The sequence below is a fragment of the Dipteris shenzhenensis genome, chromosome 3 (assembly GCF_047967505.1).
Source record: "Dipteris shenzhenensis isolate YYH24624 ecotype China chromosome 3, Dip_SZ_1.0, whole genome shotgun sequence".
Lineage (NCBI taxonomy): Eukaryota > Viridiplantae > Streptophyta > Polypodiopsida > Gleicheniales > Dipteridaceae > Dipteris > Dipteris shenzhenensis.
In genome coordinates, this window is record NC_141598.1 from 51,716,932 (window position 1) to 51,737,558 (window position 20,627).

Consider the following 20,627-nt stretch of genomic DNA (forward strand, 5'->3'; position numbering starts at 1 on the left):
AAGCTGTCTCATCTTTATATAAAGTCATGTTATCTCCACCATGGGCATCAGACAAGGCTAATCAATTTTGGGTGTTTGCATCGTCCGGTCAAAATGGTGGAGAAAAAGATTGAAACTGATTTGGCACTCCAAGGTTCCTCTACGACAGCAGGTCTTTCTATGACGTGTTTTGTTGGGGGTTGTTCCATCTGGACATCTTTTATCACGCAAACGTATTGCTCTAGCTATTTGTCATTGGTGTTCAGCTCCAAGGGAATCTGTATCTCAAATTTTTTGGTACTGCCACGAGACACAGACTTTCTTGGGCATCCTTCGACAAAGATTGAGACTGAGATTTCCTCGGGCTTCTCTTGCAAGCTCTTTTGGTTGTTTGGGATGTATCCTCGACGGTTGTTCTTTACCTGGGTTCGCACTGGGCACTCTGGACTCTCTGGAAAGATAGAAATCACAGAGTCTTTGGTGATCCAATTCTTTCTACTTTTGTTTTCTTCCGTTGTGCTTTGCAGCAATCGCTCTTCGATTGTCTGCAAACTCACTACATAGAGCATCATGTATATTTGTCCTACACGGAGATCTTCTCTTGATGTAATCTTTTGGCTTACCAGTTTTTCTGGAATAGCTATCTTCTAATATAAAGCCTTCTAAAATTTCACTACTCTTTTAAAAAAAAGTGTCTTTAGCTTTAGTAGAAGTTGCTCCTCTTTAGAGCAACTTTGAATGTACATTTTCTTTTAATAATATACTTCCTTTTACAAAAATGTGTGTGTGTGTGTGTGTGTGAACAATTTTTTTGTACTAGCTATTCTTTACTGAAGCAGCTACAATATGTGAACACTTTTTTTGTACTAGCTATTCTTTACTGAAGCAGCTACAATATGCTTTCTTTTCCAAATTTTTTAGCATACGAGTGCTAGCTGTCTCACTTTGAGACACTACATTAAAGAAAGGTTCTTTTCCACACAAAAAATGTGTGTGTGTGTGGCTTTTTTTCTTTTCTCACCCTTCCCCTGAGGTGGAGAGGACAAAGGCACAGGAAAAGAAGCATTACCATTTGAGACAGTCAGGGCTTTGCCTTTGTCTTGAATAGAGAAATACTGTTTAACCCCTTTGTTTTTTACCACAGAAGAGGCATTTGCATTCTTATTCAAAGGCTGAACCATTTCAGCTTGCACTGGCATCTGTGGAGCTAGGGAAGGGCATTGTGAAGCCATGAGCCCAAATTGCTTGCATTCAAAGCAAGCACCTGCAAACAGCTCCCACTTGAGCTTGCAAAAGGCACTCCCCATGGAAACATTATTCACAGTAACCAAATATGAAGCTGGAGTGGGATGGTCCGTATCCCACAAATTGCGGAAGCGATTCAAATTTCCATTGGGTCGCGGTGGACATACCACCTTACCAAGGGAAGCTGCAATTTTAGGTAGAAGAGAAGACAAGCATTGAGGAAAATCCACAACTTCTATCCAAACAGGGCAACAATGCCGAATCAATGCCTGATAATCTCGGGTGGGAGACCACGGCAAGACATGGACCATCTGTTGGCCATAGAAGAGAGGAGAGTGCTCCAGCAAAACCTGACAGTGCTCCTCATCAGCCATGATGATCTCAAAAACGCCCCTCGTTGCATAACGAACTTTTTTGACATAAGAACCACCCAAGGTTCGAGTCAACCAATTCCCAACATCTGTTGCATCAAGCATCCGTCCTCGAGAGAAAATTATAATGGCATACTTTGCATACTCCTTAACTGGATCAAATATATCATCCACTTTCACCATAATGCCAGTGGTGGGAAGTGGATCTTTCCAACCTTTGCTCGAACCCTTCATGCATAACCTCATGAACAAGCTGAGCCTCAGTAGAGTCATGAAGGGAATCATCTGAATCCATCACCTGTTTTTGTTTCTTGTTGGAAACCAACTTGTCTTTGTGAAAGGTTTTCTCATATGAATAATCCGCCATTCAAGTTAAGGAAAAGGCTTGGAAGCAGCAACGCTTTACAAGAAGGAAAGCACTTTTTGTTAAAAACTGTACCGATTTTTCTTGGCTATACGGACAAAATCGTACGGATTTTTGATAGTACGGGCCGGGAGGGGGGGGGAGGGAACTTTTCTGACAACAAAACTGTACGGATTTCCTCGACTGTACAGACAAAATCGTACAGATTTTTGACAGTACGGGAAATTTTTTTTTTGAATTTTCTGACAGAGCGTACAGACACAAAACGTTGCCGAAGGCTTTTGCTGATTAATAATAGTTATCTAGAGCATGCTGACTTTAAAGCCTTGGTCTCTGATGCTATTCAGCCTCTCTCTCGTCAGATATGCATTGGTTTGGAATATGCCTGGCAGGCTTTTGTTGCTCGGATGCAATCAGTTATTTCAGATTATGGCAAATCCTATATGCAAGCCACAAGGGAGACTGTAGCACATGCCAAATTTACTTGTCAGAGTTTGACTGAGCTTGCTTATCTTCGCCCTTTGCCTTCAGAGGAAAGCATGCTCTTATGTCAGGCTCAATTCTCTCTTCAATCCAATGATCGCAGAAAGCTTGCTAAATGGGAAACTCGATCCAGACAATGGGCATTTTTGGATAAAGGCTGCTCTTCCAAGCAATTTTTTAAGAGTTTACACTACAAAAGACAGGCTGCCAATATCTGTCGGATCCGGATGCATGATGGTTCTTGGTCAACATCTCGTTCAGAGCTTGCTGATTTACGTGTGCAGCACTTCTCCACTCAATTTGGGCATGTGGATACTCTTTCTCCTAGGGTCGTGTCTGCACATCAGCTTCTTTTGCAGCATATTCATCCAATTCTGTCTGATGCTCAAGCTTTGGAACTTGAACATCCCTTCATTGAAAGGGAATTTTCTGATGCACTGAGATCCTGTGGCAGATGGAAATCTCCAAGGTGGGATGGTCTCACTGTTGAATTTTTTCTTGCATTCTGGGATCTTTCCTAAATTCACCTTGCTGCAAATGGTAAATACAGCATGGCAAAATTAGCAGATGCCTGTGTCATGGAAAAAAGGTCTTCTCAAGCTGATTCCAAAAAAGCAGCTATGTGATATCATAAAGACAGACATGAAAGATGTAAGATCTGCCTTAGTGAACATGATCAATGGCAAGTAAATTTGAATATATGCCACCCACAAGGATGGACTGCACTATTCGAAGACGAACGTGCAGAGGCCAGGTTGCTAGTTTCCAATACTCAAGCTTTTTCCGAAGCTTAGCCAAAACCCAATCAGTTTGTTGTTGGCGAGTGAGTTCCCACCCCAAAGGGTAACCAAGATGACGAACAAACTGAGTGGGTGGAATGATATCCTCGGGCCATAATAGACTATGCCAGCAGCTTAGACTTTTGAAAATTAACATGAAGACCAGCTGCCAAACCATAAGCAGAGAGGGCCTGCATCAAGGCACCAAGATCATGAGGCGTATTCTTCGGGGTAAAGAAAGAACCATCAGCATAAGCTTGAGCAACCATGTTGCGATTAGCATCCAATTCCAAGCCGTGAAGTTATCCTGTGGCCACAAGATCAATATATTACAGCATAGGATGAGTAGCAATGGCATACAGTAAAGCATTGAGAGGGCATCCCTCGCGGACCGAACAACGAAGAGTCCACTCATCAAAGATATCCCCAAAAAGAATGCAAGCCGCATTGCTATCTCTGTAAAGCCAGTAAATATCCTGCTGCATTTTTTATCCAAACCCCAAAGCTAGCATAGTTTGCGAGATGAAATCCCATTGAACTGTGTCAAAGGCTTTTGCAATATCTACTTGCAAGAGTAGAACATCCTACTGCGTGTATCTGGCATATTCAATCCCAATATAAGCATTGGCAATGTTATCTGTGATATGGCGACGTGGAACAAAGCCATATTGGGAGGGATGCAACCCATCATGCAAATAACCTTTAATCCGATCAACTACCATTTTGGCAATGATCTTATAAATGACTGGCATGAGCGTGATTGGCCTCCAATCACCAAGTGAACTCACTCTCATGCTACCGCGGCAACGGACACTCTCCCTACCTCTCTCTCTCTCTCTCTCTCTGTGCGCAGCGGACTCTCTCCCTCTCTTTCTCTCTCCCTAACTCTCTCTCTCTCTCTCTCTCTCTCTCTCTCTCTCTCTCTCTCTCTCTCTTTCTCCCTCTCTCTCTCTCTCTCTGTCTCTCTCGTGCGCTGCCGCAGCAATGGACTCTCTCCCTACCTCTTTCTCTCTCCCTACATCTCTCTCTCTCTCTCTCTCTCTCTCTCTCTCTCTCTCTCTCTCTCTCACTTCTCGCGATCCAAACATGGCAGAAAAAGTCTCAGGTTTCTTTCGATGCATCACATTTGTTCTCCCAAGATGCATGGTGGATTGAACATCACGGATATTCATGTACATATTCTTGCCCACAGGGGGAAAATGTTGCTACAATTTCGGCAAGGTGATCAGCCTTGGGCTCTTATGATTAGGACTCTGGTCACTCATATCAGTATTTCTGCATTTGGTCATTGGCAACTCAATCACTGGGATTTTTAGCTGCACTGATGGCACTTTGCCTGGCTGCCCTTTTGTCTCCCGTTTGCTTCTTGACTAAAAGCATGTTCTTTCTCATCCGGAATGGAATGGACGGCAATCTTTGCTTGGGAATTCTTTGAGAGCTGAAAGCATTCACTAGTCGAAAGTCTTTCAGCCTCCCTTGGCTTTACAGGAACCTCGACTTTCCTACTTTGTCTCGTTTAAAGGCATCACCTCGGTTGCTGATGTTATAGATGATGCTGGTACTGTGCTTCCCTTTTCTCTAGCAGCCACTACATATGGATTGGGCTCTCATTATCATCCTTTGTGGCGACAAATTACTTCTATTATTTCGCCTTTTGCTCCGATTCCTCCTTTGGAACTCCAGGACCAGCTAGAAGATTGGACTTTCACTTCTCCAGGGTCCTCTTCTCGTCCTTTGAGGCTATCTCAGATTACTGTACCTGCATTGTATAAAATCCTTTTGTCTCAACCTTGGTTTCAGAGAGAGGTGATTCTGTTTGGCGAATGCATCGCCCAGCCAAGTGGTGGAGGAAAAGATTACAGCAACTTTGGGCCTATAAAGTACCGCTTCGGCAACAGGTTTTCTTTTGGCGAGTTCTTTTGGGAGTGTTTCCATCTAGACAGCTATTAGCTCATCGACACATTGCTCCTGCACTTTGCCATAGATGTTATGCTTCTTCGGAGACTGTGCCTCACTTGTTTTGGCATTGTCTGTGCTCTCGTGAGTTTTTTGATCTGCTTTGACAGCACCTGCAAGCGAGATTTTCATCTGTTCCGTTTGGGAAGTTCTTCTAGCTATTTGGGTTTCATCCATCCAGACCGGAGTTTCATCTTTTCTTTGTTTGGGTTCGCTACTAAGCACTATGGACTTTACGGACATATAGGAATTGTGTAGTCTTTGGTGATCCTACTTTCTCTCTGTTTGGCTTTTTTAGGCGTTCTCTGCAACAATCTTTCTTTCATTGCTTGCAAACCCGCTGCATAGATCATGAGGTCTTTCTGGCATATACTGAAATTTTCAGTTGATGTAATTGTAGCACCTTGTTTTGAGATTGCTACTCATATAATATAATTAATCAAAGATTTCACCCAAAAAAAAAAATGTGTGTGTGTGACTTTAGTTTCATCTCAGGGTTGGGGGCCGGATCCTGAGGTTGACATGCAAACTTCAGCTTTTGGGTTCTCAAATGTAAATACTTTGTAAATATGCTGTTGTACATAGAGTGTCTTACTCTCAATGTATTGGTTTAGGACACCTTTAGGAGATAGCCAACCATCGAGCTGGTTTAGAACACGTTTAGGACAGTCACAATTTCAACCACTGGGATGGTTCAGGACACTGTCACAATTTCAACCACCGGGATGGTTTAGCCTGACGGTCTACCCTTCACATATTAGACAATAACAAGTATATTGCTATTCATTTCTGAATTTCACCATTACAAAATAACAATATAGTGCTTTTCATTTTTGAATTTCACAATTTCAATCACAATTTATGTCAGTAAAACTGCTTGATGCTTGTCGTGAACCGGCATCGGGCTAGTTTAGAACAATCACATTAAGTCCAAGCCATCCTAGTCTAGAAATAGTGGTGTATGACCCAAATAGCATGATATCTTCTATGCAGGAGAGCATACTTTTCAGGAGTGGTTTTCTTGGTGAAACATGAATTACAGCCAGTGGTTGCTCTAAATGATAGTCAAGGTAGATGGTTGATTATCCAATGTCTTACACAGGGAGAAGTTTTGAGTTTGCTTCAGTTTATGCGCCACAATCCTCTCGTAGCAAAGGTTTGATTTGGGCTGATATGCAAAGTTATCCCTGGAAACAACATGCATTTATTTGTGGAGATTTTAATAATGCTCCTCAACCAGGTGATAACACATCAGGTCATACTCATATGTTAGCATCTGAGCGTCAGCATTGGTCTACTTTAGCTTATTGATTTGTGGAAAGAATCACAGCCTATGCTGCCTGGTTTTACCTTTCAACATAATGCTCAGTCTGCTTATCAACATTACAGTTCTCTCACTATCAATTTATGGGTGGATTACACGTTCACACATTCTAATCATGCTTGGAAGAAAGGGTTGGTTAAACTTCTTCCCAAGAAGCCCATTTGTAAGTCCTTAGCTGATTGGAGGCCCATTACTTTGATGGCGGTAATATATTAGATCATTACCAAAATGGTGGTTGATCGGATAAAGGAATATTTACATGATGGCCTGCACCCAGCCCAATATGGCTTTATTCCACGACGTCATATTACTCAAATGCTTATGTTGGGATTGAGTATGCCAGGTATACAGAGCAAGATGTGCTTATCCTGTAGGTAGATATTGCAAAGGCATTTGACACCATTCAATGGGACTTTATGGCTCAAACTATGCAGGCTTTGGGATTTGGTCAAAAATTGCAACACGTTATCTTTTGGCTTTATCAAGATAGTAAAGCTGCATGCATATTATATGGAGATTTATCAAAGCCTTGGACACTTAAATGTTCAATTCGGCAAGGTTGCCCTCTGCTATTTTGTATTCTATAGCCATGCATCCAATGCTTCAATATATTGATCATTTGGTGGCGCCAAATATATTACATGGGCTGGAAATTCCTGCAAGTCACTCATTGGTTGCTCAGGCTTATGCAGATGATTCTTTCTTCATGCCAAAAAACACTCCAAGGGATCTTTCTTCACTAATGCAGGCTCTTTCTTTGAATGGACTGGCTGTTGGCCTACACATTAATTTTCAGAAATCCCGTTTGTTGCCATTGCACACCCAGGATTGGCAAAGGCTGCTATGGCCAGGGGAAATTGTTCCGCCAACTCAATTGATTCATCATCTTGGATATCCTTTAGGTTGGAGCATTACTCACCGTCAACAGATTGACTAGGTTCTTGCTAAATTGAAGAAAAAACTAGAATATTGGAAATTGGCTACTTGGCCGCCGCTGCATGTCCGACTTCGCATTGTTCAGTCTATCTTGGTGGCTTATATTTAGTTTTATCTGCCATTGATTTTTTTCACTAAGAAGGATTTGTCTTCCTTCATGTCCACGATTATGCGAATTTTCTGGTGGTCAAAGCATGGGAAGAAAAGCTTGCGGATTCTTCCAGTACAGAGATTGTGCTCGCCCAAATTGCATGGAGGGTTGAATATTCTTAATATACATGTGCACATTTTAGCTCACAAAGGCAAAATGATGCTTCAGTTTCTTCAAGATGATCAGCCTTGGGATGCTATGATGCATTCCTTACTGGTTCACATCACCACTACTACAGTTGCTTTTTGGCAACCCACGCAGTGGGATTTTCTTTTGGGCTGCATTGAAGGCAAAATCAAAGGTTTCCCTATGGTTTCTCAGATGTTTTTTGATTGGAAGCATATTCTTTCCCACTTGGCAGGTGCAATGCCCAGATCTGATTAGCTCTGTCTGACACCCAAGGTGGTGATAATTTGCCTTCTCAACCCCAAGCATGTTCCTCTTTTTTGTTGCAATGTTCCCAAAATTACTCCACAACCGCTCAACAGGCGAAGAGCTAGCCCCCTGGCTGAGTATACGAATGGCCATACCCTGCAAGAATGGAGTATCTGCCCCATAGTCCTCCCAACAATGAGCGGAGGAAATCTTGAACCTGTCTTCCTGTGCATCCTCCAATCCAAATAACCCTTTTCCTTGCCTATAAAATGGCAGCTCCTCTCGTATCTTCCTCCTATCATCTGCACTTGGGACAAGTCGTCTCAATACCTTCTCCCATCCTTGCACCACCTCCTTATCTGTTTCTTGCCCCTTGCCCTGGTTGCTACCCCTACTTGAGCCCACATAGCCCCCTTTGCACATCCTTCCCTTCGAAGCTATAGTCACTCCCATGAACCACACCCCCGTAAACTATATAGTATGCTCTAGTATATTCTACAATCTATCTAGTAATTGGTTTCAACTTTGAGCTTTCAGTTTTGAGTTGAATCTCTTTATGTATTATGTAGTTCCATTTATGATGTATGTCATGACAAGAGAAATCACTACTCCGTGATTAGTAGACATTAAAGCATTATTACATATTATATGCCAATGGTGTAGCATGTATTTGTATTTATGATGGACACCGACCGATTTGTTATTGCGGTGGATCATCTCAGTAGATAGAGCTAGTTGAGCTGTAGCCACTGCTTTAGACGGCATCAAATTTGGACATGTGACACTTTTTCTATTAATAAAAATGTGCACACACGTGTTTAGGTCCTAGGGGCAATAGGAAGGGAAGGGTACATTAAGATGCATTCAATGGTAGATGCATGGGTCATAGGCTAAGGGTAGGGGTAAATGGGAAGATAGAACTTGAGTGATCTCCAAGGGACATTAATGAAAGGGTATCACCCTTCATTGTGAATCTCACATAGCATTCTATATTCACCTTGCATTCATCCGCCATCTCTCTTCCACCTTCCATGTAGGTTGAAAAGAGAAACAAGTACTCTCACGAGGTCGCTCTTCCCCCATTGGAGGGCCAATTGGCATTCAAATTTTGCATGCATTGCACACATTCGCATTCTCAAGAAGTCTAGTTCTTCACATTTGGTATCAGAGCAATGGAAATCCACCACCGGGACAGCAGAAGAGCGTGCAAGACAGAGCCATGATAGCAAGCGTGAGCGTAGAAGAAGACTACACACGCGGGAGGGAGCTGTGCGAGCAAGAACAGGCGGGAAGGCGCCGCGTGAAAAAGGCGCATGCGTGGCAGGAAGAGGCGCACGTGCCGGCAGAGATCTACACGGATAGGGACGCGCGAAGTGAAGAGCAGCTCCGCTGCATGCCCGGGAACAACACAAGCCTCTTCAATAGCCTTGCACAGTGGTCCACATCTTCCATGTGGGCAGTGTTGGTCTTGGTTGAGATGGGGTTGCTTCTCAAACATTCGTGGCTCGGCTCTTTAGTGTGAAAGGGTCATCCTCAAAGTTGCATCCCGTGGTAGCAAAAATATGTATAGGGCATTCTTATCTAATTTTGGTTTGCTTCTCTTTGAGCTCCTCTGAGAAGTAAGCTCCTGCGAGCCTCCCCCTCCCCTCCCGCACCTCTACCTCCCTTAGCTCCTCCTCCTCACCTCGCCGCTGCCGCCGCCCCCCCCTCGCACCTCCGCCTCACCCCCCCCCGCTTCACTCCCTGCCTCTCTGTCCTCACCCCCTCGCACCTCCGCCTCACCCCCTCGCACCTCCACCTCACCCCTCGCCGCTGCCTCTCCGCCCTCACCCCCCTCGCATCACCGCCTCACCCCCGCTTCACACCGCCTCCCCCTCGCTACGCCCACCCCCCCCTCGCCGTTCCGTCTCACCCCCCCCTCGCCCCCCCGCTCCACCCTCCCCGCCGCCCACTCCGCCCTTCCCCGCCCCCCCGCTTCGCCCCCCCGCCCCTCGTCACACCACCCCCGCCCCCTCCCGCCCCTTCGCCCTTCCGCTCCACCCCCGCCCTTTCCACTCCGCCCCGCCCTTCCGCCCCCGCCCACCCCGCCCTTCCGCTCCACCCCGTCCCGCTCCACCCCGTCCCCTCCGCCCCGCTTTTCCACTCCGCCCCCCTCCCGCCCTCCCGCCCCGCTCCGCCTCTCCCCCGCTCCCGCTCCCGCCTCCTCACCTCACCCGCTCTCCGTCCTCACTCCTCCATCCCGCGCCACCATCCGTCTTCTTCACACCCAGGCTCCACCCTCCCGCATCTATCCCCCCTTTTTCTGGGTGGTAGCCTCTTCTTCATCGGAAGCCTCGCAGTTTGTCTTGGCGGTATGGCGGCTCCCTGCCCGGAACCGGAGGCCCAGTCGGACCCTCCCTCTCCAGATGCCTACCGCGTCATCCTGACAGAGCAACAATCATCTCGGGTTCAGGAGGTTGCCAAAGACTTTGCCCTTACCTCTGTGTATGGCAGAGTCATTGGACATTCCCCCTCCAGATCAGCCATCAGGGACTGGCTCCAGTCCACTCTCATGCTAGAGGACGGCCATATCGAGGAGGTGGCCCTTATGGGAAGGGGCATCTTCTGGCTCAAACTCTCCAATGCGAAAGCTGCGAGCAACCTGATTGCTGGCTCCCCCACGTCGGTGGATGGAAAGATTATCATGATAGTCCCGTGGCACCGTGGATTCAGCGCAGCGGATTTTGATGTTCGGTTCCGTATACCTCGCCATCCAGTGACGCTAGTTTTTCCAGGTCTTGCTGCTGAGCTGCGGCCGATTGTCAGCGACCTGGGCTCCCACTTTGGCTGGGTTATGCACGACACTTTCGCCGATGCGGTGACTACGGCAGGAGCCCCCCGAGTCCGTGTGGCTGTGGCGGATCCTGCGACTCTCCCTGCAGTGATCGAGATCGTGACAGATGCCGGCAGCATCACCTAGAGCATGGTAGTCACCGGACAGCCAGGCCAGTGCCTGAGGTGTCACGGCTTTGGGCACCTGGCGGCTGTTTGTCCACGATTCGCCAGCTCTTCTCGGCCTCCCCCGCCCCCTCCCTCTCCACCCCCTCCCCCCCCTCCCGGCAGCCACGTCAGGAGGAGCAGAGGCAGCCGGAGTCCGGTCCAGAGTTAGCGGGCGGTTGGACTGAGGTTAGAAGGAAAAGAGGAAAGAACAAGAAGATTTCTGATAAAGGCAAGGAGGCAGAGGTTACCCAACCTGCAACAGCACCTTAGAGACCTGACAGGCAGCCGCCCTAGGGACCTGGGAGAGCTTCTTCTTCGACGGTAGCCCACCCTTCACAGCCTCAGGTCCCCCTCTCTTCCGTTCCCCAGCCTCTTTCCACTCAGTCTCAGCCCCTCCCCCAGCTGCACCCCACTGCTCCCGACCCGCAGCTTCAACCCCCGCCTCTTCCTCCTCAGTCTCCTCCTCCTCCTTCTCAGCCCCAGTTCCAGATGCATCCCCATCCCCCCCCCGCCTCTCTCAGCTCTCCTGCAGAGTTAGCTGCACCGACGGCTCCTCAGCCGAGGGCAGCCCCCGCTCCCTCTCCTCCTCCTCCTCCGCTAGTCGCCCCCGAGGAGTCTGAGTCGCCTATCCCCCAGCCTCCTCCCCCTCCCCCTCCACTGGCAGGACACCCTGAGTCTACACCACCACTGGAGCAGGCTTCTCTGTCCGCTAGCCTCTCAGTGGCAGACTCTGATGGGCCTCAGCTTCAGGAGAGAGAGCTTCCTCGCAACTTTTACAGATCTGGCCCCTGGGACTACTTGGATGTGGCCGACCTCGGGACCTTCCCTGCTTGCCTCGACATCAGTATCTTCCTGCTCCGCAAAGGGGCGGATGGGAAGATAGCCGCCTTGGCTCCTAGGGATGGCCCTAGCTTTGCTTTCACGTTCCTCAGCGACGGCACCGAGACTTGGACAGACGACTCGGTCTGGGAGGCTCTCAGGGAGCAAACGCACGCTCAAGTTTGCTCCTGGATAGGCCCGTCCGGTGGGCAGCTTCTCGAGACTCAGTGGTCCGAGGGTGACGTGCGCCTGCGGTGGCGTTGCGCCGCCAAACGCTTCAGACTGATTGTGATCCTCAGGCCCCCCCTATCTTGGCCCCTCCCCCAGGATGTCAGAGCCTGGACTCCTCAGAAACTCCGAGCCTTCTACGGGATGACTACTTCAGAGATCTCGAGCTGGCTCGAGAAAGCTTTCGCTCATGGCACCAAAGGCCTCTCGCCTTTGCTGAAGGTGTTGAAGAACGGGCAGGACGACCCCGCCTCCCCCTCCAAACCTTCTCATAAGCGTCAGCGCCTCCACTCCGATATGTCAGCTTCTTCTTCGACTTCGACCGCGAGCAGACAGTTGTTCGCATCCTCCCAGTCCTCACCATGAGCCTACACCTCGTATCCTGGAATGTGAACGGGTTTCACTCTTCTGGCACCCGTGGTCCTAGGAAGCTCATTTTGAGACAGGAACTTCAGCCAGCAGTGATTGGTCGTTTGGATGTACTTCTGCTCCAGGAGCACAAGCTTTCTGCGGCTCACTCCCGTAGATGCGGGAAGATTCTCCCTGGACGCTCTCACACTTATTGGGAGCCCTCGATCGGCGCACTGGGGAGGAGTGGTGGTGTCTGTACTTCCGTGTGCGAGCAACTAGCCCAGGGAGTTTTCGGTCATGGCACGTTGATCCCAGGCCGTGCCCTTTGGGTAGGCCTGGAACTGGAGGGTTCCAGAGTAGGAATCCTCAACATTTATGCTCCCACAGACCTCCGTTGCAGAGCCACCTTCTGGAGGACACTTACAGGGATTCTCCCAGACATGGATTCCTGGATTGTTGGAGGTGACTTCAACAATCTGGAGACCGTGGAGGACCAGCAGGGCAGAGGACCGGAGTTTACAGGTATGTCTCAGGCAGAGCAGTCCGCTTGGGACTCTTTTATCTTTGCGACAGGAGGTAGGGACAGTTGGAGAGACCCGTCCTTCCGGCGTTGGCACGGGAGCTTGGACTTCTCGTGGGGCTTCCGCAGGGAAGGAGGCAGACTCCTAGAGAGGCTGGATAGATTTTATGTTAGTGATTGGGCCATCAGCACAGGCGGTCAGGCGGGTATAGTTCCAGGGACGACACTTTCCGACCATGCGCCCGTGCTCTTATCATTAGACTCGGCAGTTCAGGCCCTTCCCCCCCGCTCATGCCGGATTCCCGACTCCATTTTCTCGAGGGTGGACGTGCGCAGCAGAATTTGCAATCTATGGGACAGAGATTGGGGTGAGTGCGTGGATCTGGTTGATTCGGTGGCGCAGGCTTTACAGGAGTCCAGCCAGATTTGCCAGCTCGCAGCCCTACAGGTTCGACAGGAATGGTGGGGTAGAGAGAGAGATCTTCAGAGGGACCTCGCCTCCATCCAGCGACTCCAGCAGGCAGCCCCGGGCTCGGAGGAGCTTCGGATCCAGGCCCTTCGAGCCAGAGCCCTTCTTGAGGAGACCCTCCAGCGCCGTTCAGAGTTTTCCTATCACGCCTCTCTCTCCTTCTGGGCTCGGAAGGGTGACCGGCTGTGCAGGGAGTTCTTCAGGACGCATGGCCAGAGAGCAGCAGGTGACCAGCTTCGAAGTCTCAGGACAGCGGAGAGGCACATCGTTACGGATCCGGGTGAGGTCTTGGGGTTGGCTACCGACTTCTACAGGACCCTTTTCCAGCAGGAGCCGCTTGCCCCTCGCACTCGACGTTCCCGTGAGGAGGTGTGGAGGCACACTCCATCCCTGGTCCAGCCCAGCATGCAGGCGACGTTGTTGGCACCGTTCACCACGGATGAGATGTTGGAGGCCTTGATGGCCATCGACGGGCAGAAATGCCCGGGTGAGGACGGGCTATCCCGGGCATTCTTCACCTCCTTCTGGGATCAGATCCATCAGCCCCTCCTAGCAGCTTTTCAGAGGATTTTCAGCAGCGGTTATATGCCAGAGAGCCTCTCCTCGGGACTGATTTGCCTCATCCCGAAGGGAGGAGATAGACAGGAGATCCGTCAGTGGCGCCCGATCACCCTCCTTACCACTGCCTACAAAATCCTTGCCAAGATGATCAGTGCCAGAGTTCGGCCTCTACTTCCAGACTTCATTCATGACACTCAGACAGGCTTTGTCCAGGATCGCAGTATCCTGGATAATGTCTTCACCTTCTCAGAGGCGGCGGAGTGGGCTCAGCACAGTGGATCACACCTAGCCATCCTACTTCTCGACTTTGAGAAGCCCTACGATCGAGTGGACTGGTCCCTTCTGGAGGGGACTTTGGAGCGACTAGGTTTCCCAGCAGGATGGATTCAGGGTATTTCAGCGTTGTACAGGACAGCTTCTAGCAGGGTCATCATTGGCGCCAGGATGGGTGAGCGCTTTAGTTTGGAGAGATCAGTGCGTCAGGGCTGCCCCTTGCTCCTTACCTGTTCCTCTTCTTCGCTGAGGCCATGACTTACTACCTTCGAGCGAGGTCTACTGGGATCAGGGGTGTTCGCCTTCCACTCCGGGAGGACACGGAGCTCCTGGACTCGGAGTATGCGGATGACACAGCCCTGTATGTCCAGGACGATGAGATGATGCTGGAGAGGGTGAGGTTGGCCCTAGAGGTCTTCTGTTCGGCTGCTGGTGCGAAAATCAACTGGAACAAATCAGTTGGTTTTCTCACAGATCCCGAGGCGTGCTCTCAGTGGGGGAGGTTTTTGGGTTTCAGGTGGATCCCGCGGGGACAAACAGCTAGATATCTTGGTTTTCAGGTCAGCCTGGATATCACGCCAGCTCAGCAGTTTCTCCCGGTGCTAGATTCCATCCGACAGAAGCTGGCTTTCTGGAGCACTGCTAAGCTCTCCCTTGCAGGTCGTGCCCTGGTAGTCAACCAGGTCCTCCTAGCCACGGCTTGGTATGTCGCTTCCTGTTGGTGTTTCTCGAGATCCAGCGTGGCACAGCTTAGGAGGTTGGTTCGGAACTTCCTTTGGTCCGGGGAGGATGGCCTCAGAGATACCAGAGCCAGGGTTGCTTGGCAGACAGTCATTCTTCCGCAGGCTGAGGGTGGCCTGGGGATCATCGATCCAGAGCTTTAGAGTCAGGCCCTGTTAGGCAAGCTAGTCATCCGCGGTTTGACCCCGGGGGGGCAGACGTGGAAGATGCTACTTCAGCAGGGGGTCGGTTCTTGTGTCCCGCGCCGAGGTGGAGACTGGCTTCCGTCCCTCAGGTGGATCTTCACTTCCGCCCCGCTCCCCACTCGTTCGTAGCCTCCTCATGGTTTGGAGGCGGCTCCGCCTCAGTCTCATTCAGTCCCCTCCTAGCTGTCAGGAGGAGATCGATCGCCAGCCGCTTATCTGGAATGATCAGGTCAGAGATGCCGAGGGCCTTCAGTTGGGGGAGAGATCACACATCAAGTGGGATGGCTGGATGCGGGGGCCAGCCCGGTCCCTTCGAGTTTGGAGGGACACGTACAGACATTTGGAGACGGCTGATCTCGCAGACGCAGCTGGAGGTGCCCGTGGAGCCCAGGCGAGACGTACGGAGATCGACGGCGCGATCCAAGCGGATTGGTTGGTTCCACCTGAGCTTCAGATCCTCATGCCTGGTGATGACCGTTGGCTGGGACAGTTCACCCCCCGTGGCATCCCGCTGGTGGTCGCAGGACGTATGGACGACTCCTCTGTTTCCTTCTTCGCGGTTCTGGGGGATGGACGACTCAGGAGAGAGGATGCGCTCATCGACCCCCTACTCCCATGGCAGAGGGTTCGGGTCGTAGGCCTCATGGGGAAGGTCTGGTGGACCGATCCTAGCATAGAGCAGGATCAGCTGCAGCTTTGGCGACTCTGGCTCTGGGAGGGGCGGGCCTTGTCAGAGCTTGACTGGGATCCAGGAGAGTGGAGATGGCCAGAGACTGTGACAGGTCAGGGACCGACCTCTTTCTTTGCCTATAGCACGACTTTGGGCAGGCGAGTTCTTGGGAGGATGCAGAGCCGCCCTCCCACCCAGCGGCCCAGCTGGTATGCACAGGGTATTTCCCGGTTCTTTTTGCAGGCCTTCTGGAAGGCCTTGTGGGAGAGCTGGAGGCCGCGGAAGATCTCCTACTTCCTGTGGCTTCTTGCCCACAAAGGTCTTCCAGTGGGGAGCTGGTTGCGGCAGATAGGCCAGGACGGACGTTGTCAGATCTATCATGAGGATGAGGAGTCACCAAAACACTGCCTGTGGAGTTGCACTCGCGCCCAGGAAGTGTGGAGGTGGACTTTCGGGATTCTTACTCGCGCAGCACCGGAGCTAGGATTGATCACTTGGGGCGCGTTCTGTTGGTGCAGCACCGCACTTGGTTTTCATCACTTATTCAAGGCATGTCAGCAGGACCCCACATTCCTTATCACACAGGGGACGTGGGGGCCGCTCGAGAGTATCCCGCAGCACCTAGCAGAGGCTGATATAGGAGCTCAGGAGAGGCAGCCAGTCTGGGAGATTATTAGCAGCATCGCAGGATGGCACATTTGGACCTCGCGCTGCGCGCAGATCCTCGGTGGCACCTCCTTATCAACTGCCCAGATCATGACTGATATTTGGAGCGAGATTATTCATACCCTCAGAGGCCAGTGGGACCAGATACAGGGGGACTCCCGGGCCGGTCGGGAGAAGCAGAGACGCTTCCTTCGGGTTTGGGACACACAGGGCCTCTTCTTCGAGCAGACTTCGCAGGGCCTTCGGTGGCGCTACTCACCACCTCTCTAGCTGTTCATTCACACTCGCCTTATCCCTCCGTGAGAGAGTGCTTTACTTTTTTGTTACCTTTTGGGCTGCGTCCGATTTATGAACGCAGCCCGTCAGCTACAAGGCTGACCTCTTGTATCTTGTTCTCGAAGTAATATAATTAGCACTGTTTTTTCGGAAAAAAATCTAATTTTTGTTTGACCAACTTTATTATGAGCTTTTTGGTGGCAGAACAAGTTGTGCTTAGTGAAACATGATGTGAAAATGCTAAGTGGTAGTTTATTTAAATGGTAGTTTATGCTAAATGCAAAACAAAATGCAAAAAATGCTAAATGGTAGTTTATCAAATTTAACTCATCATTATTGGAAGCCCACATACTTTACTAGTACAAAGTTAACAAAAGATACTCGAGTGATCAATTCCTAACTGTACTTTCCTTCATTCTAATGAATAAACTATTTAGATTAACCTCTTCAAGAAGACCATAACATGAAAGTCTAATCAAATTTTCTATTTTATACATATAAGAGAATGATAAACAATAATTCATTATGAATATTTATTGACTACCCTATCTGAAGGAGTGTTATTTTTATCTTTTGCAGTTCTCCAAGTATAAAGCCAATTCTTCCCTATTTGGGGAAGGGGGCCCTTAGTGGGTATAGGGAGCCAGTCTGGTGTCGTCTACATTCTCTCTTTAACACTAATCTCTCTATGGTGCATATGCATACGCCTCGCAAAAAGGTTTAAAGAAGGTCTTGCTGTGCATTACACAATCGTTAACCGTAGCATGTTACAATGGGATGAGGTCTTGAGCTGGTCCATGGTGATCCATATTGCATGAGAAAGCTGATTCTATATGTATCCAGGTACCTACATGAAGACATCCTCATTTAGATGGAGGGAATGCTCTCCATAAAAGGCCATCTTGATCGCACGTGGCTGCCCCATGTCCTATATATATACAGCTGCCATAGATCATCTGATAAGATGAATCTCCTACTATGCCAACTGCAAACAAGAAGGGGGCATCTAGTGAGTACGGGGCATCTATTGAGTAATAGATGCTTGAATCCATGCCATGCAACTGGAAACATAATATGATATTGAATATACCGGAGACCCTCCAATATGAAGGATGCATATTGGGAAAGATGCACAGCAATGCCTTTCCAGGGGATGGACCAGTTAGGGCTGTTATAAAATTGCAGCTTATACATAGTGATGTGTGTGGTCCCATGAGGAAAGCCTCCTTGAGATTAAATTGATACTTTGAGACCCTTATTGATGACTTTTCCAGATTTCCATGGGTCTATCCTTGAAGGAGAAATCTCTGTGTTTATGTGTTTTCAGTGTTTTGTTGACATGGCTTGAAAACCCAGACAAGGTGTAAGATGTAGACTCTGAGCACAGACAAAGGAGGCGAGTAAAGAGGTATCACTGAGAGAAAAAATAGATGATAGATGTCTGATGGAGATGGCCAGATGTTTGATTAAGGTTAGAAAGCTGCCTCACAAATTTTGGGAAAACCCAATTTGTTGTTGAAACTATCATAGATGCATTAAAAGACGTCAATTTGCCTGCCAAAGTACTTCCACACATGAAATTTTGCTGCTGAAACTGAAAAACAATCAACACAGTCCAAGTAAACTGTTTCCATAATTTTTTGTAATTTCAAAGTTGTTTTCACTTTCTTGCAGTGAAATGGTAAATCACAAACCGTACAGATGCAGATAAGGACAAATCTCATATGCCTATACAGAATTCGTATGAACATTCTAGGACCCCCAAAAAAAAATCTATAAGGAAAATCGGTATGAAAATTCTAAACAAAAAAAAAACCATGTAATTTTGGCTCCTACTCATGAAAAGATTTGCCACTGCAAATGCACCTTGGAGTGCCTGCCAAGCTTTTTGGCAGGGTATGTCCTTGCTGCCCCGAGGTTAGTGGCATGTTCCAACAAGGTTCTACAGGACTACGGTTGGAGGTTGGCTCTAATACCACTTGTAAAGTTTGAGAGGGTGGAACGAACACACAAGGTTGGAAAAAGCTTTAGAAAGCTGAAGATTGAAACGAGTTGCACACACCATGAGGTTCGATTTACACACTTCACCTATTCCCAAAAAGAGACCAATAGAAAATGACTCTTCCTTATAAGTAGGGTGACACACAGCTTACCTCAATCAAGCAGGTTGCCCCTTCACCATCCCAAGCGATTGCTTTCGCTAGCCCTTGCAATACCTGATACAGTGCATAGGCCTCTGGTTAGAGTTGCATACTTACGACTTACAATGGCCCATACCAACAGTAGGTTACAAAATACTTTTCTAACAAATACAAGCAAGCTAAGGTAGCAGATTCCCACAGCATCAAGGGCCCCTTGCAGTTGTTGAGCTTCAGCACAATTGAGTCTCGAAATCAAATCACCTCCAGAAGCACCACTTGCCAAGGCCAGAAGGGTATCATTTGTGCTTGTATCTCCATCCACCTACTGACATGAAGGTTTAGATTACCAAGGAGTCGTTAGCATCAGACAGCTGCAATACCATAAACAAAATTTCCTAACCATCAAGGCACTTCATTGAAAAGCTTGCCAAGGGCCAACCTTTTCAAATCTGCAATCTAGGACATAAGAACTCATACACATGTATATTCGTCTTATTTACAATAAAAATGTTCGCATTACAATAAACCATCACACAACAAATAAATTTTCAACACCATGCCATTCTCTCAGTTTACCACTCAATATAATAGCTGCCCACCAAGTGAATTTCAGAATTCGGGGCATCATTACTGTTAAGGGTCGCATTGTAAATTGCAAGAGTTGACGACTGCAAAGAAACAGTGACTAGCTCCTCCCATGCTTGAAGACGCATGGAAATTATACCGCAACCCTGTCTTTGGTTTCAGAAGTTGGCAATCTACATTCTTCCATACGGAAGGTTTTCTAACGCCTATCCAAAAAATCTAAGACTACAAAGATACTATGTCGATTGAAAATTTATGCAAGATGGAAAGTGATGCTACATGCTTAGCCTTTCTGTCATGCCACGCTGGCCCTCGGTCAGGGGCAAAGGAGGGATGCAAGCCCTGAATAAAATGCAGCAACCTTGCCCTCTCAAACATCATGTACAAATAGGAAAGCCTCCAAAAATGCTGCCAGTCTATGATAATGAGTAAAGATTTGTCAAGTAATGCTCCAATACTAGTGGAGATACAAAGATGGTGACCATCAGCCCCACAAACTGTGCCCACATAGTGAGAGTCCCTCATGTATCGCCACCATGTGTGAGCATAATCCTGCAAATGCATCCTTGTAGATATGATGGCTCCTTACATTCTACTTGGGATAGAAGCAGAAGTAATCTTCCAGTTTTGTGACCCATTCCTTCAGCTCATTAGAGGTGCATGCAGCACCTTTAACCTTTGGCACCATGAGCTTATCCTTGACATCTTTCGGAGTAGAATTTCTGTTTTGCCCACCCCCAAATCTGCTCAAGGTTCACATAATGATTGAACCACCTCTTGTCATGGATGTCTAGGGGTAAGGCACGGTATGAGGGCAAAGCCTGGGGCATCATATCATCAATAGCAGGCTGCTATCCATAACCAAATCCTTGTTAAATGCACACAGGTTGTGTATGACTGTATGTGCTCATTGGTGGTAAAATAGGACGATGACCGTGCCTATGTAGGCCAAATGCATCTCGAAGTGGAAATTGCGTACCAAAAGACTAAGAGGGCCTCTCCCAATGCTGTGAATTCCTATGCAAACCCGAAGCAATTCTATTGGATGGCTCCATCTGCAAGGGTGAAGAGACATGTGAGCTAGATGGTGGCCTCAAGACTGACAAGAGCGTGCTTGGAGGTGCAGAGAATGAGTCCTCAGCACTAAGGTAATCCCCATACTAGGCAAACTGCTCAAACTCAAATGACCTAAAAGACTGA

General features: G+C 48.5%; 1 protein-coding gene across 3 annotated transcripts in view; it reads right to left on the minus strand.

The window, feature by feature from the left end:
- The window catches only part of LOC147903974 (arginine biosynthesis protein ArgJ family), a 158,821-nt gene that overhangs the window by 20,750 nt on the left and 117,444 nt on the right, over positions 1–20,627 (minus strand). For all 3 annotated transcript variants that reach the window (XM_087369666.1, XM_087369657.1, XM_087402467.1), the window contains exons 12-13: positions 19,042–19,164; positions 18,855–18,917 (exon numbers count right to left, since the gene is read on the minus strand). In XM_087369666.1, coding sequence (XP_087225792.1) covers positions 18,855–18,917; positions 19,042–19,164 — 186 coding nt within the window. The remainder of the gene's footprint in view (positions 1–18,854; positions 18,918–19,041; positions 19,165–20,627) is intronic.